This window comes from Cervus canadensis, chromosome 21 (genome assembly GCF_019320065.1).
Source record: "Cervus canadensis isolate Bull #8, Minnesota chromosome 21, ASM1932006v1, whole genome shotgun sequence".
NCBI classification, from domain to species: Eukaryota; Metazoa; Chordata; class Mammalia; order Artiodactyla; family Cervidae; genus Cervus; species Cervus canadensis.
This window is the reverse complement of record NC_057406.1, coordinates 40,992,010-41,018,163: the sequence shown is the minus strand read 5'-3', so window position 1 is coordinate 41,018,163 and position 26,154 is coordinate 40,992,010. Positions and strand designations below refer to the sequence as shown.

The 26,154-nt window shown below is 39.1% G+C and overlaps 2 protein-coding genes and 1 long non-coding RNA gene across 6 annotated transcripts in view; 1 reads left to right on the top strand and 2 right to left on the bottom strand.

Annotated features, from left to right (window-relative positions):
- The window catches only part of FGD4 (FYVE, RhoGEF and PH domain containing 4), a 235,764-nt gene that overhangs the window by 79,884 nt on the left and 129,726 nt on the right, over positions 1 to 26,154 (bottom strand). For all 4 annotated transcript variants that reach the window (XM_043440742.1, XM_043440743.1, XM_043440744.1 and 1 more), the window contains exon 2: positions 6,101 to 6,253. In XM_043440742.1, coding sequence (XP_043296677.1) covers positions 6,101 to 6,253 — 153 coding nt within the window. The remainder of the gene's footprint in view (positions 1 to 6,100; positions 6,254 to 26,154) is intronic.
- Positions 6,640 to 7,185, top strand: LOC122423567 (60S ribosomal protein L35a-like). Its single transcript, XM_043440746.1, has one exon. The coding sequence runs from the start codon at positions 6,716 to 6,718 to the stop codon at positions 7,145 to 7,147; it is 432 nt and encodes a 143-aa protein (XP_043296681.1). The 5' UTR covers positions 6,640 to 6,715; the 3' UTR covers positions 7,148 to 7,185.
- LOC122423568 lies at positions 15,973 to 25,331 on the bottom strand. The gene is made up of 3 exons (XR_006264181.1): positions 25,320 to 25,331; positions 19,201 to 19,205; positions 15,973 to 16,137 (listed from the first exon to the last, which is right to left on the bottom strand). It is a non-coding gene; the product is annotated as an uncharacterized LOC122423568 (long non-coding RNA).

Genomic DNA, 26,154 nt, shown 5'->3' with positions numbered 1-26,154 from the left:
TTTATAAACTCAGCAAGCTGACAGTTGTCTGATGCTTACTGGCCTAGATTTCATCATTTCTGTTTCAGTAATCAATTCTTACAGAGAGGAGGGAAAACATATATATAACACAATGTGCTATAGGTATAACAATCTACCTCTTTCTCCATCAACACAAACAAGAAAAAAATTCCAATGAAAAAAATGACATGCTTCTTTTTATGAAAATGATACCATTTTCTAAGATATAATAATATTTGGGGGTGGAAAGAATAGTATAGTAACCATTGAGAAGGAAGGGGCTTAAACAAGTGTGATATTTGTTCATTTAAAGGAAAATTTTTCTGTGTAGAACAAATATATACCAAAATAGTAAACCAGGACAATATTCCACCTCCCCACCAAACAGTTTTAACATTAGTAATAATTTCAGTATTCCTAAATAGAATATGCAAAGGAGGAAGTGAATGTGTTCTTTATCATTCTGTGTCTAAAGAATTATAAAATAACTCTTTCATCTATGGTTTACTCGGTGAACATACCTTCTTTGATACTTGCTGTTCAGTTGCTAACTCGTGTCTGAATCTTTGTGATCCCATGAACGGCAGTATGCTAGGCTTCCCTGTCTTTCACTATCTCCCAGAGTAAGCTCAAACTCATGTCCATTGAGTCGGTGATGACATCCAATCATCTCAACCTCTGCCGCCTACTTCTTCTCTTGTCCTCAATCTTTCCCAGCATCAGGGTGTCTTCCAATGAGTCAGCTCTTCACATCAGGTGGCCAAAATATTAGAGCTTCAGCATCAGACTTTTCAAGGAATATTCAAGGTTGAATTACTTTAGGGTTGACTGGTTTGATCTCCTTTCTCTCTAAGGGACTCTCAAGAGTCTTCGCCAGCACCACAATTCGAATGCATCAATTTTTCAGGGCTCAGCCTTCTTCATGGTCCAATTCTCATATTCATAAGTGACTACTAGAAAAACCATAGCTTTGACTGTAGAGCGATGTCTCTGCTTTTCAACACACTGTCTAGGTTTGTCATAGCTTTTCTTCCAAGGAGCAAGCATCTTTTATTTTTGTGGCTGCAGTCACCATCTGCAGTGACTTTGGAGCCCAAGAAAAGAAAATCTGTCACTGTTTCCATTTTCCCCCCATCTGTTTGTCATGAAGTGATGGAATCAGATGCAATGATCTTCATTTTTTTAATGTTTAGTTTTAAGCCCGCTTTTTCACTTTCCTCTTTCAACTTCATCAAGAGGCTGTTTAGTTCATCTTTACTTTCTGCCATCAGAGTGGTATCATCTTCATATCTGAGGTTATTGATATTTCTCTGGGAATCATGATCCCAGCTTGTAAGTCTTCCGGCCCGGCTTTTTGGATGATGTACTCTGCATTTAAGTTAAATAAGCAGGGTAACAATACATAGCCTTGTCCTATTGTATATTTCCTGATTTTGAACCAGTCCATTTTTCCATGTCTGGTTCTAACTATTCCTTCTTGTCCTGTATACAGGTTTCTCAGGAGACAGCTAAGGTAGTCTGATATTCCTACCTCTTAAGGATTTTCCACAGTTCATTGTGATCTACACAGTCATAAGCTTTAAGTAGTCAATAAAATAGTAGTAGATATTTTTTGGAATTCCTTTGCTTTTTCTATGAACCAACAGACATTGGCAATTTGATCTCTGGTTCCTCTGCCTTTTCTAAATCTAGCTTGTAAATCTGGATGTTGTTGGTTCATGTACTATTAAAGCCTAGCTTGAAGGATTTTGAGCATTATTTTGCTAGCATGTGAAATGAGCTCAATTGTATGCAAGTTTTATATAACTAACAACTCACATAATAGGTTAAGCAATGTTTGGAGAGATCAGTAGTCTAGTCAAGGACATGGCAATGACATGTTAACTTTGAGGTCTCTCACTGATGATAAGCAAAATGGGCTCCACTAGAGTTAATTGTACAGATACTAAATAGAACAAAAAATTTTTAATTATTAAAAATTTCCAAATATGCAAAATAATTAGAGAATGAAAAAGTATTTGCCACTCTCAACTGAAAGAAAAATATGCAACAGAAAAGTTGTGAGTTAAGTTTTATTCAGGGACCTTACTGAGGACTATAGCAAGGAGACAGCCTCTCAGATAGATCTGAAGAACTGCTCCAAAGAGTTAAGGAAGGGGCCAAGATAAATATGAGCTTTTTTTGCTGGGAAAAACATGTAGTCAAGCACAAAAAGATTACTACTAATCGCAAAGAGTTGGACACAACTGAGTGACTGAACTGAACTGAACTGAATCACAAAGAATGAAAGATATCTTAAGCTAATGACTTTAATGCTTTTCTTTGTAGGGAAGATTCAAGGATCTGGAGTCACTGAAATTTTTCCTTAGACAGGTATCTTACTATCTAGGGGATGGCATATCCAAAGCAAAGAATGCTCCCTGTTTTTCTCTATCACAAATTTTCCTCCGGGAACACATTTAGTGGGATATTAGCTTGATCCCTGTAGAACTGGAATGGAAGGTAACATTTTTTTTTTTTCCTTTACACCAGTTTAAATTTGCAGATTACCAGTAGGTTTCTATTACTCTTATTTTACTTACTATGAAAAACAGCTGGCTATATATTAATGCATTATAAATTTGTAACATACGTTAAGAATGAAGCATTATACATAGAATGCTTTAGAAGCAGATGAAATGAATCACTCAATTGAGTAAATCAAATTATTTACTTAAATTATTGAAACAATAATGTGACTTTAAAAGATGAAAAATTTTTAAACATTAAGGTTTAATGTTTGAGAAGGGACAGTATGTGGGCTTTATCAAAATAATTAACTATGGAGAATGCTGTGGATCAAAGTTCCTAAGGGAAAAAGTATGACTATCTTTAATTGCTAAGGAAATTCTTTTGAGTTATGTCTAGTATAGCAGAAAATAGGCCAATATTAGAAGTGGTGAACAAGAAAGACTTAGTAATTGGGGTTGCTCAGTAATTTGATTTACTAGTAGGACTGGTATGAAGAGAATAAACCATTGTTTCCCAAGGCCTTAGGGTATTTTCTGAGGCAAAACAACCTCTAACTATATTACAACATAATCACTACTAATAAAAGCTGTAAATATTCTCTCCTTTTAAAAACCACCATAATAAATTGCAGCCATGATATTATCAGCACTTCACATGACAAACAAATACAATTTAATTGGTGTGTGTGTGCACTCAGATGCGCCCAACTCATTGCTACCCTATAGACTGTAGCCTGCCAGGCTCCTCTGTCCATGCGATTTTCAGGCAAGAATACTGGAGTGGGTTGCCATTTCCTCCTCCAGGGGATTTCCAACCCAGGGATCGAACCTGTATCTCCTGCATCGGCAGGCAGATTCTTTACCACTGAGCCACCTGGGAAGTCCAAGATTTAATTATGAGCTATTTTTAGGATCTAGATCACAGTTTGTCACACTAATGCTATTTCAGGTCAGATCATTCTTTGTTAGTAGGGGGTGGAAAAGGCTGACCTGTGCATTGTAAAATGTTGAGCAGCATCCCTAGCCTCTACGTACTAGATGCCAGTAGCAAATCCCAAATGTGGCAAGCAAAACAAAACGTCTCCAGATAATACCAGTGAGTGCTAGGGTGGGTGCCACAGGCCTGCAGAATTATCTCCAGTTGAGAATTACTGATCTAGAATAAGAGTCTTCAACTGAAGTAAAATTATATAATGGCTCTTGAAGCCTTAGCAGCAGCATCATGCATAATTTATAAAGAATTTGCCAGGACGTGGGCATAAGGGTATCAGTGTGATAATCCCTAGTCTGAGCGGGAAGTCCCCACTGGTATCACCTTCATTTCTCAACCAACGTCAGTCACCCAAATGTTCTTAAGGATTTGGAGAAACTAAAAGTGGCTTCTCTCTGCTAAAGGGTGGGAAATACTATCAATCAGTCAAGTCAATAAGTAGTGATCTATTTGGCAGCTGATCTGACAATATCAAGATATAGCCTCATTTCAGGACACTGGTCTCTATATACGGGCTTCCTAGGTGGCCCAGTGGTAAAAACTCTGCCACCAATGCAGGCGACTCGGGAGACGCTGGGTCAGTCTCTGGGTAGGGAAGACCCCCTGAAGGAGGAAATGGTAAACGACTCCGGTATTCTTGCCTGGAAAATCCCATGGACAGAGAAGCCTGGTGGTTGCAGTCCATCGAGTCATAAAGAGTTGGTTCGGACATGACTGAGTGACATAGCACAACAGTCTGTACATGGAACACATTCTAAGTTTTAAACAGAGAACAGCAGAAACAAAGTAACATGGTGATAGAGCAAGATTCACTCAGTGAGGATTACTGAAGGCCTGCGACACTGTGTGTGAGATACAGGGAATACGGTAGTATACAAAGCAGAAAAAAAAACAAACATGGACGAGCTAAAAAGTAGACCAGTCTGTAATGAATGAGAAAAATCAAAGAAGAGATGATTAAATGTGAGATTTAAGGGGTGATAGAGGAGCTAAAAGTTTAGCTGGGGCAGGGAGGGGGTCAGGAAAGGGCCAAACAACGAGACTATTTTGGAAAAAAGTATACTCTATGTTGTTTATTTTATATCTGGAAATACTCCGTTGTTATGCAAAAAAAAAAAATATATATATATAAATTCATATTCAAGATAGAAAGTAATCACATATGTTTAACTAGCAACACACAGACTTCAACAGAACTACAAGCAGCAAGTTGGTGCTTTCTCCCTAAAGAGCAGGGTTATTTTGGCACACAGCAGCTCAGAAAGAACACGGCTATAATTTATCTCAATGAACTAAAAACAATGAAGTGATGCAATACATCTTTCCAAAACATTCTTTATCAATAATGAAATTCTTGCTTTTCATCTGGGGAATTACATAAAATTGAATTGCATTTATTTCTTATATTTTTTACTTTGAGGTCACCTTACAACTAATGAGCAAGGTGGAATTTTGTATTGTGCAAATAAAATGGCTTTAATCATGATCAGAAAAATTTCTATTTTCATATTCAAAATGTTATAGAGGAATATGGTCAAAGATTGAGGTTATAAACTCATCAATGAGTTATTCACTTGAATTTCCAATTATCTGACCTTGTTTGACAGCCATCATACCATCTCATACCATCTCATACATCTCATACCATCACCAATATAACTAGTAGTAAGAACAATAAGAAAAATAGCCTGTGATTGGGAAGACTCCATTCTAACCTCCCTTTAAAGATCTCTTTCAGAAAAATTTAAAACATAAGAACAAGAAAAGAGACCAAAGAAAATACAAATAATCCAAACAGAAATTGATTTTTTCAAAGTATAGTGATTCTGAAAATGCCTAGTGTTGTTTCCTGATTGAATGTTCAGCATTTTATATAAATGAAAATACGTTTGAAACAAACTACACTTTAAGCCAGTGTAGCATAGTTTTGTGTATACTTCAAAAGACCTTGCTCTCAATCATCAAATCAAAATTATAATTTTGGGCTTTTTAAAGTTAATTACCATTTACTAAAAATTTACTTATAAAATGAAATGGTTACTGAGCAAAGCATTTAGAGATTTTCATCACTAAAAATTTTCCCCTCGTTGGACACTCAATTCCTGGATGAAGGGACTCAATTTTTGTGGATGACTTTACCAAGAAGCCTGAAAAGCCCCACTTCCTTCATATTATAAAATCACATTCTAGCTAAGTATATTAAAGCACTGTTTTAGAATGATCTGTTTCACAGACCCTCTCACATTTATAAAGTCATGACAACTTTGACAGTACTTCTAAGTACATATTAATTTGTTACATATTTATTATGCAAATAGTAAGTTAGACTCTGTAGTATGTCAAGCATAGTACATGAAGAGGTCACATTTCCATTAAGGGGACATATAAACAATTTATGAAAAAGCCATAATAGGGAAATATAGACGGTATTTTCAGAGTAGAAACCCTGCCTGACTTTTCTCCTGAAAAAACAAATGCACCCAGTTCCTCAATTTATAGCTTAAAACTCTTTCTGAGTGATCATCATTCCTTTGTGTCACTTTCTTCAATGAACAAAGCACCTAACTTGATAAAAAAAAAAAAAACCCCAACAGCATACCTTGTGGCTTTGGACTTGCAGCTAAGTGTTTTGCTGGCGTTTCCCCATTTATTCCCTGAGCCTCTTCATCAGATGCATTCTGATCAATCAGTGCGGTTGTGCTGCTTTTCAAGCAGAGTGGAACTATGGTGATCTTTGGACAGATACTGCTGCCTGGGAGAGTTCAAGAAGAAAAGACAGGTAAATAATGATGTGGAGCATAACTACGTCTTATGCTTTAATTTCTTCTGACCCCATAAAATAAAAACAGTCACAGTTACAAGACTATGCACTAAGCACTGAAATACTTTTCCCATGTGTGCTGGCCCTGACAGTTTTCCTGAGAAAGATCTCTTTCCATGTGCTTGAGAAACCTTATAACATATGCTGACAAGAGATTGCTGACTTCTACTACTACTACAACACACACACACTCTCTCTCTCTCTCTCACACTCACTCTTTCTCTCTCTCATCCCTTTCCTTGCAGGGACACAGACAGGACAGAACATAGCTGCTATGATGCAGGCGAAGGAGAGGACCAAAGGGCCCAGCACGAATCTGCTAAGAGTTCCTTTCCAAGATCCCTTCAGTTGCCAGTCAAGTGGCTCAAAAGAACAAAGCAGGAAACCACGAACATGACAGTTGACTTGAAGACTCTAGAAGAATGGTTTGAGCTCTTTCAGCCATCTTGGACCCTGTGGAGGCCTGCTGGGAACAGGACTTCTAAAACGACAAATATGTCTGGAAGGCTGTGGTCCAAGGCCATTCTTGCTGGCTATAAACGGGGTCTACGGAACCAAAGGGAACACACTGCTCTCCTGAAAATTGAAGGTATATATGCTCGAGATGAAACTGAATTCTATCTAGGCAAGAGATGTGCTTATGTGTACAAAGCAAAGAACAACACAGTAACTCCTGGGGGGAAACCTAACAGAACCAGAGTAATCTGGGGAAAGATAACTCAAGCTCATGGAAACAGCGGCATGGCTCGTGCCAAATTCCGAAGCAACCTTCCTAAGGCCGTTGGACACAGAATCCGTGTGATGCTGTACCCCTTGAGGATTTAAACTTCTTGAAAATAAATAAAAGTGTGGATTTGTCCTGTTGTGCTTTTGTTTAAAAAAAAAAAAAAAAAGAATGGCTTGATTACAAATGAAGAAATACATACACACACACCACGTCCCTCGTCTCACTAACATACTCAGGATTCAAATCAATGTTATCAATACCTATGTTTTCAAAAAATGATGAGATTATGTAGGTAACACTCATATTTAGTTACAACTCAAAATCTTTAATACACTGCAATGCTTTAAATACTGGAATGCATCACGAGACACAGAGAACAGATCAATTCTCAGTTCAATTTCTGATGAAGTTAAATACTGAATTTCAGAGACTTTTAAAGAAATCATATGCCAGTGTTTTTATACACATATTAAGTTTTCCCTCCTTCCAGCTGGCACAGTGGTATTAACAACAGACTGAACCTGTTTAGGAGAAAATAAAAATATGTATGCCATTTAAGAAACTATAATCTAAGAAAGTTTATTTTCACAGAATCCAAATACCTAAAATGAGATCTATTAAAGATAAAAGGCCTTAATTATTACTCAAAACAAGAAAAACTAATAAAACCTAACAACTTCCTACTGAGTAAAAAAATTCCCTTTTACTTCAACTGATTATTGAGTAATACTGACTAAAAACTATAATACTGCTTTATTTTCTGGGTACACCTTAAAATGTATCTAGGTAAAACAAGTTTTATAAGATTTAATAGTTACAAGTATTGTTTGAGAAGTTATTAGAGAGCAAATGCTAAAACACAGAGTTTCATCAGGCACCCTTCTGCTAAAATGGACTGCCATCTAAATAAAGCATTGTTTAGCCAAACATAACAAAGGCCATGAATGCAAGGTTTAAGGAACATTATGTGACAGCATATTGGTAAAATTATAAACAAAGAAATAAAAGCTAAGTCTTCAAATATATGACCTTATCTACCTTCTTAGAAAAACCAATTTAGTAGTCAAAGTATATCTGGAAAAACCCACAGTGTACCATCCAGCCACTTAGTCTTTTAGGGGCATTAGAATTTTTGTTCCACAAATATCCCAAGAATGGCTTAGTATCTGAAAGACTACCTGCTGGGGTCTAGTGAAGGATGGCCTTAGGGCAGAAACAGTGAAAATCCACAACCTAACTACAAATCAGAGGCAGAAACTGCAACCTAACAGTAAAATGAGACACTGTGAAAGCAAGAATACAACTTTAGAGATGATTTGTGGCAACAAAACAATAAAAGGGGGCCAGCTGGAGGGGGTAAATGAGAAAATAAATTAAACTGAATCTTGAAAAAATAGACCACCACTGCTACCTATTAAAAGATGAAGCTACTTTAATAACTAACCTATTTAGAAACAAAACATGTCTTGAATAAATAATTTTTAACTGAAACTAGGCACTTAATTTCTGGATAGCAAACTTGTATGATCTGATGGGTTTACAAGATCCCATTTATTCATCTCAGATGAATGCAGTAAGAGATCAACTACAAACCTATTTTCTTTTAAATCCATTCAAGTCATGATTACAAATCTTTTGCCAGTGATAGTAAATCTATAGCCAGAAACTTCATTATAGATCATTATTTAAAGGCCATCTCAGACTTCAACCATTATCACAAGGTATGAAAATATAGTGAAAGATGCAGAAAACACATACTTAAAAGGTGTTTTGTTTTTTTTTTAAAGAAAGACAAATATGCAACAGAGACCATGCAAAGTTCAAAATCTTATTATTTATTATCTGGTCCTTTACAGGAAAATTTGTTGACCATGGTCTAGGTCAAACACATCATGGTAAAGGAAGTGTGACTAAAATTAAGCAGCACCATTTCATTAAACACTTCATCTTCTAACATTTGGATATTAGCAGCACGAGGAATATTTCTTTTTGCTTGTTTATGACTGACTCAGCCTACTCACATTTGGAGACAGTCCTTATTTGGGTACCAGTTGCATAACAGGGACTTGAAACCAAAATTGTAACCAGATGGTCTACCCATTCAAGAACTTTTATTATTAACAATAGAGGCTTTCAGATTCCAATCAACAAAGAACCAGGAGAGGTGATTAAACAGGTATCTTCGGCACAGATACAACATTATGTTAGCATGGGGAGTGGGGTCCTAACCATTTTTGCATTCCTCTGTCTCATGCTTACTGGGTCATATCTCCTGTAAGAAATGTCTAGACATATGTAACTGCAAGGTATCATCAGATATCCTTAGTTAATCCAGCCTCATCTGTGACCGCATAAACCTCCCTGTTCTAACTGGAAAGGTTCCCACTGTGGCTTAATTTTCATTTATTGTCTTCTGCATGATACTTGTGAGTGGCAGACAATCTCTCTGACTGGTTAGGGTGACTTTGTCTCCTATTTGCAAAACTTTGTGCTGGGTTGTTGTATTTTACCAACTTACTGTTGAATGGATCTTCCACAAATTAAGGTTGGATTTACTTCAAAGCAAAGTCCACTCACTTCCTGATTCTTCAGGCATAACTTCTTATCATTGGGTCCATGACATCAGATCACTCTTTATGGCTTTATTATAGCCTTGTCTATACTGCCTCACACAACCAAAACATCTCTTCCAACTGGGCCAATTCTCTAGCCTAGAAGATCTTCATGGACTGACCACCTCTCAGGACAAGAGGATCTCTTAACTTACAAGCACAGAGTAGTTTTCTAAGGAAGACAATCTTCCTAGGATTATATTGCCCAGAAGGAAAGAGATACTTAAAAAAGAAAAAGAAAAACAAAAACAGAAATAAAAAACCCTTTATTCTGAAATAGCCTTAGATTTACAGAAGAGTTGCACTCAGGCTCTTAGGTTAGCATCTTATATAACTATGGGATGTTAAACAACTAAGAATTTAATATTGGTACAATACTAAACCACAGATTTCATTCAGACTTCACCATTTTTCCACTAACAGCTTTTTCTGTCACAGCTTCCAAACCAAGATATCATGTTGCATTTAGTTCTCCAATCTGTGAGAGTTACTCAGTCTTCGCTTGTTTTTCATTTCCTTGGCACTTTTGAAGAGTGCTGGTAGGTATTTTGTAGAGTGGCCCTCAAATTCTTTTCTCATGAGTAGGTGGGGTTTACAGGTTTGGGGAAAGAACATTCTAGAGGTGATTTACCCATCTCACTATATCACTGCATGATATTAACATGATTAGCACACATGTGGTGCTAAATTTGGTCACTGAGTAAGGTAGTTCAAGGTAGGCGATAGATGGGCTCCAGGCTGGACATTTACAATCAGTCAGCCTCTCTTTGCCTTTCCTGAGATAAGAGATAGGTGGGCTGCAGTTGAGGTATTACAACCAGCCCCCCATTTGCTCTAGGAAATGGAAGTAACAACAGAAACCAGGTAAATAGCTAGTCTTATCTCTTGTTAACACCTTAAGGCAATAATCATTGCAAGGACAAAGACAGGCAAAGATTCTTCTGAGTAAAAGTTAAGATAGACACTATACATGTTCAGAAAGGCTCCTTGAAGTCAAAAGTCAAAGGATGATTCCAGGCTATAATGAGTCTTGCTCCTCCCAGAAGCCTTCACTTCAAGATCCATCTTGACTGTGTGCGCATCCCAGGGCAGGGTCCCAGGAAGGTCAGGTGTGGAAAAAGAAATCAGATAACTGGTTTGAAGGAAGACTAAGGTCAGTTAGTTTTAAGACAGACCCGGAAGAACAGCCTTTATATAAATGACTTAACACCACTCTTTATAATGTTCCTCCTCACTAGAGGGGAGGATGCCCACATCCTTTTTCTCCAGTAGGAAATTTCTGCCTTGCTTCTATCTCAACTAAACAAATGTTTCTCTATGTGCTCTCCCACTTGTTGTTCTGCTATGTCTTTAATAATAAACTTTGTACCTGGTATTTACAGTTTCTGCCTCTGTGATAAACGCATTTTTCACTGGAGGTAAAGATCCAGGAAAAATTATCTTCCAGCCCTTGCTGATTTGGTGGCTAGGACTCCAAGTTTTCATCCAGGGTACCCAGGTTCAATTCCTGGGCAGGAATGATGCTGCCTTGCTGAGATCAGTATCTGCCAAGTTTATCCACAGGAAAATGTTCTAATTATTATAAGACATTTTTCAATAGTCTTCTCCTATCATCCCTTCAAGACTCTCCATTTGTCTCACAGATTCTGGATATGGGTCATATCTCCCATGTGCTGTTTAAAATGCCTAGACTAAGACATCAATTGCACTTAAAAAACAAAAACAAAAACAAAAAAACCAGTCATTAAGGTTATAAAACTCACAGCTTACAACTCATTTGCCAAGGGTTAACAAATCTATAGCAAGTAAATTTATTTCAGAAAACTACTTTAGTTTCCCAAACTTGAAGATCTCAATAACAAAATCCATACCCACGCCCACCCTGCCTTGCCAAGTAATTATTAAATCACAAAAGAGAAGAATTTTCTTCTTGTTGGAGAAGAAAATATATGGACAGTTTCAAGATATTTCCTTGGACCTAGAAAATCGAAACCTAGGAATCCAATCTACAGAAAAAATTTTGTGTGTGTAAAAGCATATGTACATGGATAATCAATGCAACATTATGCAACATACACAGCTGTGAAGAACAAAAATAAGCCTGGGAAAATCTTCAAGGTGTTATTAAATAAAAGACAAAAAAACTAGAAAAGTATGTATAATATAATCCAATTTAAAAAAAGATACATACAAACATGTATAAATGTACTGAAAGGAATGGAAGGTAATATGACAAAGGGGTAGGGTGAGAGAACAAACGAGAACTTGTATGTTTTGCTGTCCATAGAGCAATATCATTAAAATCATTTATAACAAAAATATACTTCTATAAAAAAGAAAATCTATGAAAGTTGCCAAGTAAATGTACTACAAATAATTTTGAAAAGAATACCCTTTATATGTCATAGCTCAGTTGGAAAAGAATCCTCCTGCAATGCAGGAGACTCCAGTTCGATTCCTGGTTCGGGAAGAACCACTGGAGAAGGGATAGGCTACCCACTTCAGTATTCTTGGGCCTTCCTTGTGACTCAGCTGGTAAAGAATCCGCCTGCAATGTGTGAGACCTGGGTTCGATCCTTGGGTTGGGAAGATCCCCTGGAAAAGGGAAAGGCTACCCACTCCAGTATTCTGGCCTGGAGAGTTCCATGGACTTTTTTTTAGTCCATGGGGTCACAAAGAGTCTGACATGACTGAGTGACTTTCACTTCACTAACTCATGGGTGCACACATATGTTCATAGCAGCATTATTCATAATAGCTAAGCTGTGGAGGCAAACCAAGTATCTGTTGACAGATGAATGGATAAATAAAAAATGTGGAATATATATACAATCAAATATTATTCAGCCTGAAAATGAAGGAAATTCTGATACATGCTACAGAATGGGTGGCCTTGAAGCCATTATGCTAAGTGAAACATGTCAGCTGAAAAACACAAATACCTTATGATTCCATTTATATGAGTTACAAAGAGTAGACAAAACTGGGGACAGCAATTAGAGTAGTGGTGCCAGGGACTAGAGGGATGGAAGAACAAAGTTACTATTTTACAAAATTTACAAAATATTTACAAAATATTACTCAGCCATTAAAAAGAATTCATTTGAATCAGTTCTAATGAGATGGATGAGCCCATTATACAGAGTGAAGTAAGCCAGAAAGATAAAGACCAATACAGTATACTAACGCATATATATGGAATTTAGAAAAATGGTAACGATAACCCTATATGCAAAATAGAAAAAGAGACACAGATGTACAGAACAGACTTTTGGACTCTGTGGGAGAAGGCGAGGGTGGGATGTTCAGAGAGAACAGCATCGAAACATGTATATTATCAAGGGTGAAACAGATCACCAGCCCAGGTTGGATGCATGAGACAAGTGCTCGGGGCCAGTGCACTGGGAAGACCCAGAGGGATCGGGCAGAGAGGGAGGTGGGAGTGGGGATCGGGATGGGGAATACACGTAAATCCATGTCTGATTCATGTCAATGTATGGCAAAAACCACTATTGTATTGTAAAGTAATTAGCCTCCAACTAATAAAAATAAATGGAAAAAAAAAGAAAAAAAAAGTTAAGTTTTATAAAATCAAAAAGAGTTCTGTGGATGGATGGTTGTCACAGCACTACAACAATGGAATGTACTTAACGCTAGTGAGGGCTTCCCTGGGGACGCTGTGGTAAAGAACCCACCTGCCAGTGCAGGAGCCCAGGGTTCAGTCCCTGGGTGGGAAGATCTCCTGGAGAAGGAATGGCAACCCACTCCAGTGTTCCTGCCTAGGAAATCTCATGGACAGGGAGCCTGGCAGCCTACAGTCCAGGGGTCACAAAAGAGTTGGATATGACTTAGTAAATTACAACAATGCCAATGAACTATACACTTAAAATAGGTAAGATGTTAAATTTTTAATTATGCATTTAAATAAAAAACCAAAAGAGCATATTTCTTGCTTAGTAAAGAAAAAAATAAAGAAATATTAATACATTCAACTGCCTACTTAGCATCTCCACTAGTATGTCTAAGAACTAATTAACACTTGACACATCCAAATCTGACTCTGTTATCTCCCAACTCTCACTCAAAATAAACTGCCTTTACCATCTTCTCCATCTCAGTAAATGGCAACCTCATCTGTGCTTAGGGCTAAAAGCTTGGAAGTATTCTAAAGTCCTCTTGTTTCCTCTCGCGCTCTATATCCTAGTGAAAGTCGCTCAGTTGTGTCTGACTCTTTGTGACCCCATGAACTATATAGTCCATAGAGTTTTCCAGGCCAGAACACTGGAGTGGGTAGCCTTGCCCTTCTCCAGGGAATCTTCCTAACCCAGGGATCGAACCCAGGTCTCCTGCATTGCAGGCGGATTCTTTACCAGCTTAGCCACAAGGGAAGCCCAACAATACTGGAGAGGGTAGCCTATCCCTTCTCCAATGGATCTTCCCGACCCAGGAATCAAACCAGGGTCTCTTGCATTGGCAGGCGGATTCCTTAGCAACTGGGCTATCAGGGAAGCCCAAAAGGGGATGTAACCACCAGGAAATTGTTGACTCTACCATCTACCGTTACCACCTGCGCAGCTACTATTCTGGCCTAAATCACCACAGTCTTTGACTGGATTACAAGCCCTCCATCTGGTCTCCCTGCACCCACCCTGTTCTCAGTGTGTGTGTCCTTAGTCGCTCAGTCGTGTCTAACTCTTTGTGACTCCATGGACTATAGCCGGCCTGGCTCCTCTGTCCACTGCATTTTCAGGCAAGAATACTGGAGTGGGTTGCCATTTCCTCCACCAGGAGATCTTCCCAACCTAGGGATTGAACCTGCGTCTCCTGTAGCTCTTGCATTGCAGGTAGATTCTGTACCTCTGAGCCATTGGGAAAAGTACTGTACTCAGCACATGTTTTCAAAAATGCCAGACAGTCCCTTTTAAAACCCAACGCAGATCACGTCATTCCTGTGCTTAAAATTCTTCAACAGCTCCACATTTCACTCACAGTTTAACAACTGAACTGTTGATTGCAGCTGACAGGCTTTACATGATCTGGTCTTTAGTCCCCTTAAAAACGACCTCATTGCCTAACACTGCCCCCTTGCTCACTAAACTATAGTCATACTGGTGCCCTGCTATTCCTCCAACAGGAAAAGCATGCTTTACAGGCATTGGTCTAGCTGTTTTCTGCTGCAATGCTCTTCCCCCAGATGACTGCTTTCTCTTCATATCTTGGCTCAAATTGCATCTGGTCAACATGGGCTACCCTGACCACTCTTATCTAGTATACCTGCTACTCAAAGTTATAGCAGTTATACTTAACTGTTATAATATATAGTTATCAGTTTAGTTCAGTTGCTGAATTGTGTACAACTCTTTGCAACCCCATGGACTGCAGCACGACAGGCTTCCCTGTCCATCACCAACTCCCGGAGCTTGCTCAAACTCATGTCCATTGAGTCGGTGATGCCATCCAACCATCTCATCTTCTGTCATCCCCTTCTCCTCCTGCCTTCAATCTTTCCCAGCATCAGGTTTTTTTTTCCCAAGGAGTCAGTTCTTTGCATAAGGTGGCCAAAGTATTGGAGTTTCAGCTTCAGCATCAGTCCTTCCAAAGAATATTCAGGACTGATTCCTTTAAAATGGACTGGTTAGATCTCCATGCAGGCCAAGGGACTCTAAAGAGTTTTCTCCAACACCACAGTTCAAAAGCATCAATTCTTTGGTGCTCAGTTTTCTTTATATTCCAACTCTCACATCTGTACATGACCACTGGAAAAACCATAGCTTTGACTAGAAGGACTTTGTTGGCAAAGTAATGTTTCTGCTTTTTAATATGCTGTCTAGGTTGGTCATAGCTTTTCTTCCAAGGAGCAAGTGTCTTTTAATTTCATGGCTGCAGTCACCATCTGCAGTGATTTTGGAGCCCAAAAAATAGTTTGTCACTGTTTCCATTATTTCCCCACCTATTTGCCGTGAAGTGATGGGACCAGATGCCATGATCTTAGTTTTGTGAATGCTGAGTTTTAAGCCAGCTTTTTCACTCTCCTCTTTCACTTTCACCAAGAGGCTCTTAAGTTCTTCACTTTCTGCATAAGGGTGGTGTTATCTGCATATCTGAGGTGATTGATATTTCTCTGGGCAATCTTGACTCCAGTTTGTGCTTCATCCAGGCCAGCATTTTGCATGATATTCCCTGCATATAAGTTTAATAAGCAGGGTGACTATTGAGTCTTGATGTACTCCTTTTCCTATTTGGAACCAGTCTGTTGTTCCATGTCTAGTTCTAACTGTTGCTTCTTGACCTGCATACAGATTTCTCAGGAGGGTATTCACATCTCTTGAAGAATTTTCTGGGGTTTGTTGTGATCTGCATAGTCAAAGCCTTTGGTGTAGTCAATAATGCAAAAGTAGACGTTTTGATGAAATTCTCTTGCTTTTTCTATGATCTAAAGTATGTTGACAATTTGATCTCTGGTTCCTCTGCCCTTTCTAAATCTAACTTGAACATCTGGAAGTTCTCTGTTCATGTACTGTAGAAGCCTCGTTTGGAGAATTTTGAGCATTACTTTGCTAGCATGTCAGATGAATGAAATTGTATAGTAGTAGTTTGACCATTCTTTGGCATTTCGTTTCTTTGGGACTGGAATGAATGCTGACCTTTTCCAGTCCTGTGGTCTCTGCTGAGTTTTCCAATTTTGCTGGCATATTGAGTGCAGCACTTTCACAGCATCATCTCATTGTTTTACTCTTTCTCTTTGCTATGATCACTGAGGAAGGCTTTCTTATCTCTCTGTGCTATTTTTTGGAAATCTGTGTTCAAATAGGTATATCTTTCCTTTTCTCCTTTGCCTTTTGCTTCTCTTCTTTTCTCAGCTATTTGTAAGGCCTCCTCAGACAACCATTTTGCCTTGTTGCATTTCTTTTTCTTGGGGATGGTCTTGATCACTGCCTCCTGTACGGTGTCATGAACCTCCGTCCATAGCTCTTCAGGCACTCTGTCTACCAGATCTAATCCCTTGAATCTGTTTGTCACTTCTGCTGTATAATTGTAAGGGATTTGATTTAGGTCATACCTGAATGGTCTAGTGGTTTTGCTTACTTTCTTCAATTTAAGTCTGAATTTGGCAATAGGCAGTTTCTGATCTGAGCCACAGTCAGCTCCCGGTCTTGTTTTTGCTGACTATATAGAGCTTCTCCATCTTTAGCTGCAAAGAATATAATCAATCTGATTTCAGTATTGATGACCATGTGCAGAGTGTTCTCTTGTGTTGTTAGAGGGTGTTTGCTATCACTAGTGCGACCTCTTGAGAAAACTCTGTTAGACTTTGCTCTGCTTCATTTTGTGCTCCAAGGCCAAATTTGCCAGTTACACCAGGTATCTCTTGACTTCCTACTTTTGCATTCCAGTCCCCTATAATGAAAAAGACATCTTTTTTGGTGTTAGTTCTAGAACGTCTTGTAGGTCTTCATAGAACTGCTCAACTTTAGCTTCTTCGGCATTAGTGGTTAGGGCATAGACTTGAATTACTGTGATAATGAATGGTTTGCCATTCAATATATAGTTAGAGTTAACTGGTATAATAAATATATTATATATATAGTGAGCTGCTATATATAATATATATAGTTAACTGCTGTAAGATATAGTTAACTGTTATAACTGCTTTACACATTTTACCCCCTCCCATAGTACTCATCACCTTCTAACAAACTGCATTATTTATTTTGTTGTCTCTCTCCCCTGGTTAGAATGTAAGCCCTGGGAACATCTCATGAATATCACCTGCCAAATTAAGTAGATGCTCAGTAACTAATTGTTGAAGGAATAAATTCTAGACACTTTAGGCAAGTTTCTCTTCATCTGCTTTCATTTTCATTTTCTATTTCATGAAAAGTGTTTTCTAAATTCCAACAATAAGGAAAGATGGAGCTGCTTGAGAATTCAATCTACACAAAATTTCAAACATTTCCCTTCTGAGGTGAAATTTAAACATTCCAAGTTATTTATATACAAATTCTAAATATCTAGGGGGAAAAAAGGAGAAGGCAATGGCACCCCACTCCAGTACTCTTGCCTGGAAAATCCTGTGGATGGAGGAGCCTGGTAGGCTGCAGTCCATGGGGTCGCTAAGAGTCGGACATGACGAAGCAACTTCTTTCACTTTTCACTTTGACTCATTGGAGAAGGAAATGGCAGCCCACTCCAGTGTTCTTGCCTGGAGAATCCCAGGGACGGGGGAGCCTGGTGGGCTGATGTCTATGGGGTTGCACAGAGTCGGACAACGACTGAAGTGACATAGCAGCAGTAGCAGGGGGAAAAAAAATCTTTAGCCAATTCATCTTCCTCAACCCAGGAGATTTCTAAACATCTGGAATTGTGGAACTATCTAGATGTTTGATTAAAAAAAAAAAAAAAATGTAGCAGCAAAAAGTCCCAGCAATGGACTGAAATATTTTCTGTAGTTTTATTTACATTTATTAGACCAACTAAAATGCACTACAGCTACCAGTGTTTCTGACTCAGCATCGATACTACCTAAAACTATAGAACAGTACAGAGTTAAACTGTTAGGAAAAGTAGATTGCTTCAGATCTTTGAAGTTCAAAAGTAATATGAACTTAAAATAAGCCTTGAAGGTAGGTAACTGTAGATATTTCTTATTTTTAAAGGTTTCACTGTGTGGGGAAATTAACAAGATGGCACCAGTCAAGCTCTCTCAACCCATGCTCTCAAGCCCCTCTCACCCCATGTTCTGTAAACAATGACGTTACACGGTTATGTATGGCTGAGATCACTTACAGAACTGTGCATGCGTGTCATGAGGTACTCGCTTGGTTACGGGCTACGTTTTGCAGTACGCCTGTAAGAACATCACCCTCGAAGCCCTGGCTGCTACTGCATCAGTCTACACTGGAGTGACATCATGGTTACGTCATATGAGGTTATGTTATGGCTACTTATGTTGTGGCTGCTGCTACAGATGCTGCATCAGCCAGAAGAGAGGCTGTGTTATGGCTGCCATGCCAGCCGGGAGAGAATATTCATGTCTGTAGTTCCTATGGCCCCTCAAGTCTCCTTCCAGCCTCTTACCTCGAGCCTTGTCTACCCTGAGTTCAGCAAATAGTGTGGACAGTGTGAACAGCAAGACATCTGGTGTAACAAATAGGATCAGCAACACACACTGCTTTATGCTACAAATAAAACATGTATAAAGTAACTGTTACTACTGTATCTAAGGCAAATCCAACAACATGTGTAATGAGATAAAATAAATGCAGCCTCTGAAAACACAAAAATAATTTGTTTTCAAAACTAGTAACAGTTTATTTTCCTGAAACATGTTTCATAATTCTATTAAAATTTTTGCTACTCAAAAGTAATGGAAAGGTTAATAAAATTTCTAAAGACTGCTATAGAGACTAATCCTTTCAAAGTTAATATTTTATTAGATGAACTGAAACACAACTCACTAAGACTGAGCTCCAGTTCTGATGGAAGTTTTGAGCTTATAGATGAGGCCCACAATCATAGTACCTGTTATGTATATGTACATATGCTGTGGCTACTGTTCAGTCACTCAGTCATATCCAACTCTGCAATTCCACGGACTGTAGCCTGCCAGGTTTCTCTGGCCACGGCACTTCCCAGGCAAGAATACTGGAGTGGCTTGCCATTTCCTTTTCCAGGGGATCTTCCCAAACCAGGGATCCAACTCGCATCTCCTGCATTGCCAAGTGAATTCCTTACTACTGAGCCACCTGGAAAGCCCAATACAGCAGACTGCATATAACACTATAATTCAATCAGGAGTTCTAGGGGTCTGAATCCCTGATCCCCACTTTCAGAGTGATCAATTTGTTAGGTGCCATGAATCCCCACACAGAAAGTGCTGAAAATCACATTCCACCATGCCTTCTGGTTGGTGCTGGGACTGCTTGATCAGTGTGTTCTGTTGTGCCTTGGTATAGAGTGATTTTGGGTAGAGACCAAACTTCCTCTGCATCATCCTGAGTGGGGAAGGGAGCTGGAGGCAGTTCTTCCACCCCCAACCATACACTGATGGAGGTTCTCCTTTTGGCCATAGTTAACAAAGAATGTTGGTCAAGATTACAGAAAAACTCTTGCTATTTAAAGCACAAAAAAATTACTCTGTGTCTACAGCCATGACCAAAGCGGAAGGTGAGAGTAAAGACAAACCACAATCAATAACATGTTGTTCTTTTTGCCTACTTGCAAAGGGCAGTTCTAGTTGACACCATCTGAGCTGGAGGAGGTTCATAGCCTGCTGTGCTTTATCGGATAAACTGCTGCCAATTTATTTGTTGTTCAGTGGCTAGGTTATGTTTTACTCTTTGGGACCCCATGGACTGCAGCATGCCAGGCTGCCCTGTCCTTCACTATCTCCCAGAGTTAGCTCAAATTCATGTTCATTGATTCCATGATGTTATCCAATTTATAACACCACCCATTTTTTGGTTCCTTCTTCCTTATAACCAAGTGGAAGAAACTGAGCCCTAGATTTATCAAAACATCCTGTATTACTAGTGTACTGACAATGAGAAAGATCCCCTGAGAAGCTGTCCAACCTCATCAAATAAGTGCTGAGTTTTGAAGTCATCATACTTTTGCCAGAGCCTAAGGTTTATAACAGTTTTAAGTTTTGAAACTGATGAAAAAACCATGAAAGACCTCTAAGTATATTAATGTGCAGATGGGCCTGCTAACTGGTATTAGATTTCCCCATAGGATCATCTGTATAAGCTCAGATGCTGCACACATGTGCACCCAGGCAGCTTTCCTTGATCCCCAGAAGCATAACACAGGGCTGTTTCTGGGCCAGTTGTACTAGTTCCACAGCTAGTTTACTAAACACCCCTTGGGCTTTCTAGGTGCCTCTAATGGTAAAGAACCTACCTGCCAACTCAGGAGACATGAGATGGGCGTTCAATCCCTGGATCAGGAAGATCCTTTGAAGGAGGGCATGATAACCCACTCTAGTATTCATGGCTGGAGAATCCCATGGACAGAGGAGCCTAGAAGACTAGAGTCCATTGGGTTGCAAAGAGTCAGACACAACTGAGGCAACTTAGCACACATGCAAACACACCTTTCCAGCAATTTAAACATTCTTCAGGGTACCTCTGTCATACAACTCTCATTTGCCTAGGTTCAAATCCTGGCTTTACCATTTAATAGTTGGGTGACTGAGTTACTTAAATTTCCTGATCTGTAAATGAGAATTCATAGGATTTACAGCAGTATCCCTCTTATAAGGTTGCTGTGAAAATTATGATTTAATTCTAGTGAAAGTACTAGAGCAGTAGCTAGCACATGATAATTGCTATATAACTATTTGCTATTAGTCTTATAACCCATATAATACTCAGTGCTGTATAACTGTCAGGGTGGTGGATCAGGGGACCAGATCTTTACTCTCTTCTCGCTCTAATCTCTTAAGGCCCTTCCCTTTTGCCTCCTCCTATGCCTGCCATTCTCCTTATATTTACCCTTACCAAGGCCTGAATTTTGATTTACCAGCACTTGCTCATGCTTGCTTACTGGCAGCTGCCATTTGCTTCAGTGTCTCTGCTACTTTCAGGGATTCCCTATAGGTCATTTTGGATTCTGACCAGTTAATGACCCTTTTGTAAATTAATACAATAATGAATTATTTACAAATAAGTGGCCTGGCACATTAAACATGATAACAGTATTAGTAAGGACAATGTGATATCTGACTTTTTTTTTGGCTGCCCCATGAGGCTTGTGAATTCTTAGTTTCCTGACCAGGCATTGAACCTCGGCAGTCAAAGTGCAGAGTCTTAACCACTGGACTGCAGGGAATTCCTTGAGCCTGACATTTGATGCAGAGTAGAATTTGCTGTGAAGGAAGGAAAAGTGAAGTCGCTCAGTCGTGTCCAACTCTTTGTGACCCCTGGACTGTAGCCTACCAAGCTCCTCCATCCAAGGAATTTTCCAAGCAAGAGTACTGGAGTAGGTTGCCATTTCCTTCTCCAGAGGATCTTCCCAACCCAAGGATCGAACCCAGGTCTCCTGCATAGCAGGCAGATGCTTTACCGTCTGAGCCACCAGGGAAGCCTGAATTTGCTGTAGATTGTTTTAATCCCAATTTAATGATTATTCTTCACCTTTTACCATGATTATAAATACATATCCTGGATTCCATAACTTTTTTCATTTTTCCTCCATTTTACATTATTCACATTCACTAGTTTTTAACAATCATTTTCTGAAAAGCACCTTTAACTGCCCTTAATCCCTTAAATTCAGTATTTAATAGCTCTCATCTTTATGCCTTCAAAGTACAAACTACTTTTATAAGCTCTGAGAATATCCAATGGTCAACTGCAAAATAAGTAACAAAACCTTCTACTTTATTCTTTTTTCCTTTGGTTCCTAAGTGATAACTCCCTAATTAAAAGTGTCAGGTACTCTGCTAATTACTGGGGACAGGAGGACAAGTAAGACATAATATTACCCTTGGCTAATTCTGAAAGAGATATGTGCAGTCCCACAGGTGTCAGTCCCTTTGCCCCCATCCCTTTGCTAACTGCCATCAGGAGGCAACTGGACCATTTACCCTATCAGCAATGGCAGAGGATGAAAAGGAGAGAATTAGTAAGGGACTGACTTAAGAAGGGAGGGACAGAGAGGAGGAAAGGATAACATTTACTTAGGCTCCTGACTAACTGTCAGGGAAACAGTGTCTTTCACTTTAAGAGTGCAAGAAGACTAGAGTTCTGCGTGCAATATTATAGGAGTCTGTGAGACTGTGCAGGAAGAACAGTCTGCCCTGTTCACTCATTAGGTTTGGTCAATCTTAACACTCTACCTGCCTCATTTTCCAATCTCATTGTTAAACTTTTCAGATATATCCCCTCTGAAATTTTCTTTAAAATATCATTTCAATGCTTGTTAAGATAAGGGGGAAAAGTCTATTTGCCCCATGCAAGGTCAGTTAAAAGAGATTCTGACCCGTTTTGTTTTTTTTTTTTTTTTTGGTCCCAGTAATTATGGGTTAATCCCTTGTCTTTCTTCAGAAGGGCTGATTTCCTTAATTTTATCAATAACAATAACAAATATCAGTCAAGGGATTAGGCTGGAGGGAGAGAAAATGCACTTAAGAGCAGGGCCAAGTTTCTGGGTGCTTGTGGGTTCCTTCAGGACTCCACAGGGCTCACAGAAGTCCATTCAAGAGCCCAGGTGAAAAGTAACAGCAGTCTTCACAGGAGGTGTCACATGTCCTAGGACAACTTTCATCAAAGTGTGTCCTGGGAACAAGATCTCTCAATTCCCCCCTCTACCACTCCACCATAACCAACCAACTAATCATGATTCTACGAGAAATATTTGTGACTTGCCAAATTTGACAGTTTTATCTTGCAGACTCATGATACCAATAGGCATAGTGAGGCATCAAGAGCCCTACAGTAAAAAATGAAAACAAAAACCTGTTTAACTTTGAACCCAGTATATGTCCAGGAAACATTTTTACCATTTATTGCAAGTTAAAATCCCGTGGTGCTTAGAACACATTTTGGGACAAGTTTCCCCAGGAACTCCTCCCGTTCTAACAACTATTGCTCAGGCTACTTCCCATACTTTCCTAACTCCACTGCTCCTGACTTCCTGATAATCCTTTTGGCTGCCCACATGACCATAACTCTCAAATTATGAACTGAAACTCCAGCCTGGCCTTGGCTTTTAGACATGACCCTCCTGTCCCCAGCTTCAATGCTGCACAATCCCACAATGTGCTGACCACAAAAGCAGCACTAGGGGCAGATCCAGGATGCTCGAGTCCTGCACATGGAGTCTAAAACTGGAGAAGCCGTCAGCTTTAAACAAAATGAGATTAAATGACACTGTGTAATTCTGCCAGTCTGGTTCTACTTCCTTGCCATTCTCTCCATCTCTCTTCCTCTCACCTGCGAAATCCCACAGCCTAGCAGACAAATACATACAGTTTAGTAGACACTTAGTTCAATCCCTGGGTTGGGAAGATCCCCTGAAGAAGGAAATGGCAAGCCACTCCAGTAGTTTTGCCTGGGAAATCCCATGGACAGAGGAGCCTGGAGGGCTACAGTTCCATGGATTGGCAAAAGAGTTGGATACAACTTAGCAACTAAACAACAAGGCATTTTAGTGTCCATGACAAAGATGAGTCAACTGAGGTGGTGTTAAGTGACTAGGTTGGTGACAGATGTCATATCTACCTATAGTTTGTAAGTACCTTCTGGGCAGGGAGTCTAGCTGATAATTCTTTGGTTTTCACTCAGCAAGTAACAAAGTGATTACATCTGTTATAGTATAGCTATTTGCCATGACTCCATGCCTCTATTTTAGCGAATACTGTGCAGCCAGGAGCTTCCAAATACCCAAGACATTAAAAAAAAAAAAAAATACTAGTATGCAAGAGTGAGAATCTTATTTGGAGTCACTAAACGGAGACAGACTCCCAGATTTCCCTTTTCCCAGCTTTGAACCGCCTCCTTACTTGTTCTTCAGTCTTTCGATTTCTGTTATCTTTCCTCTAGGATAGGTCTCTCTAGGAGACTCTTAGATAGTCCCTCTGGAAACCAACAGAGGCCCTTAGGCTCACTCCATGCCAGTCTAGTCTTCTTTAGCTTTCGGCTACACAGCTGTCGCTTCTGCTAAACCTGACCCAGGCCTCCTCAACGAGGCACTTCCACATATGTCATACCATGTGAAAAGCAGTCTTCACCTTCAGCATCCATAAAACGTATGTAGGACAGATATCTGCATATTATGGTTGAAGAAAGTAAGGTTGGTAAATAGTGGTAAATCCAAGAGTCACACCAGGGTTTTTGATTCCAAGGTCAGTCCACTACAACTGATGGCCCTGTTGTCAGGCTTGTTTGCATTTTGCACTGGAAATAAGTTCATGATCTGGAGCTGTATTTCCAGTATTTCTGGGGCTATGAGGACTCATTAGTGTTCCCTCTGCTTAGCCAAAGATTCCATTAACCACATACAAGCACTACAGTGATCTTAAATCCAAATGAAGTGAAATATTGATCTGAGAAACTAAACATACCTTTTAAATTGTTAATGACCCCCTATTTGTCACAAGACCAAGTTTAAGAAGTATTTTGAGTTTTTAAACAAAGTCTTGGTATCTACTATAAGAAATTAAGATCATAATAAATGACCTCAGGGAATCAGGTCTCTATTCCATTCAAAAATTCTACTAAATCCAGCAATCATAACTTGCTACAGACTTCAAAGGACTAAAGTGTATTTCTTCTTCATAACTGGAATACAGGCCAACATTTTTCCCTACCTGAAGACTGATTATAACTGTGGGTTGGAAGTAAAAGATAAAAAGTTAAGAGTTAATACAGTTTTACTGGAATACAGTCACACTCCTTCTTGTGTATACCGTCTATGATGCTTTTTTGCTAGGTTGACAGTTAAGTATCTATAACAGAAATCATATGGCCTGCAAAGTCTAAAATATTTATGATCTGGCCCTTTACAGAAAAGGTTTGCAGACCTTGACCTAAATAATCAAGGCAACAAACCATAAATTAGTACTATAAATGTTATGATATTATATGATATTATAACACTATTATTGATATTATAACACTACTGTTATGATACAACACTATTATTATTATAGCACTATGTTATAATACATTCATACTATAATTTTCAGAATTAATCTTGGTTCCGTCCCCAGCTAGCAATGGGATCCCAGGCAAGGAAAAACCACTAGGTTTCAGGGAACTCACTGGTGGCACAATTGATCTAGCACATTTAGGGTTACAGATGACCCTGGGATATATTTGGTAAATTAACAATGTTACAAGGTATAATCTTTGGTTTGTTATTGGTTTAAATCCCACATGCCCAGCATCCTTGTAATTCAGTTGCAGGTGCCTTCCCATTTTTCACAAAAACTATCTTCCCCAGGAATCTACTGCATGTGAATTAATAAGCCAACAGGTCATGCTTTTTGGTCAGTGCTGCTCAACCATGAATCACCATGGAGCTTTAGAAAAGAAAACTATAATACCTTGGCTGAATCCCAAGCCAATGAAATCACAAACTCTAGGGGTTGGCACCCAGGAATAAGTGTGTTTTAAAGATTCCGAAGTGATTCCTATGTGTAGCCAAGGTTGAGAACCACCATTCCTGTTGTCCTCGTAACAGGCTTGGATCAAATTAGTATATTCAGTGGAAGTTGTATGAAATAAATTTCATAATTTTAAGCTGTTGAGCTGAAGTTCCACCAAAGTTATATCACAAAATGTGGATTCCATGAAGACTGTGAAATTTTAATAGAACTGGTTTAGGCTTGCAGCATCAACTGACTCTTGTGTAAGTCACAGCCAATGCTTCTGTGTTGAGCGTGAGGCCTTCTTCAACATCTGGTTGATAAAGATTATCTGATTTTCGAACCCAGTACTGAAAAAAAAAAAAGACACCTGCTGCATTTACATGAAAAGCTACCTTGA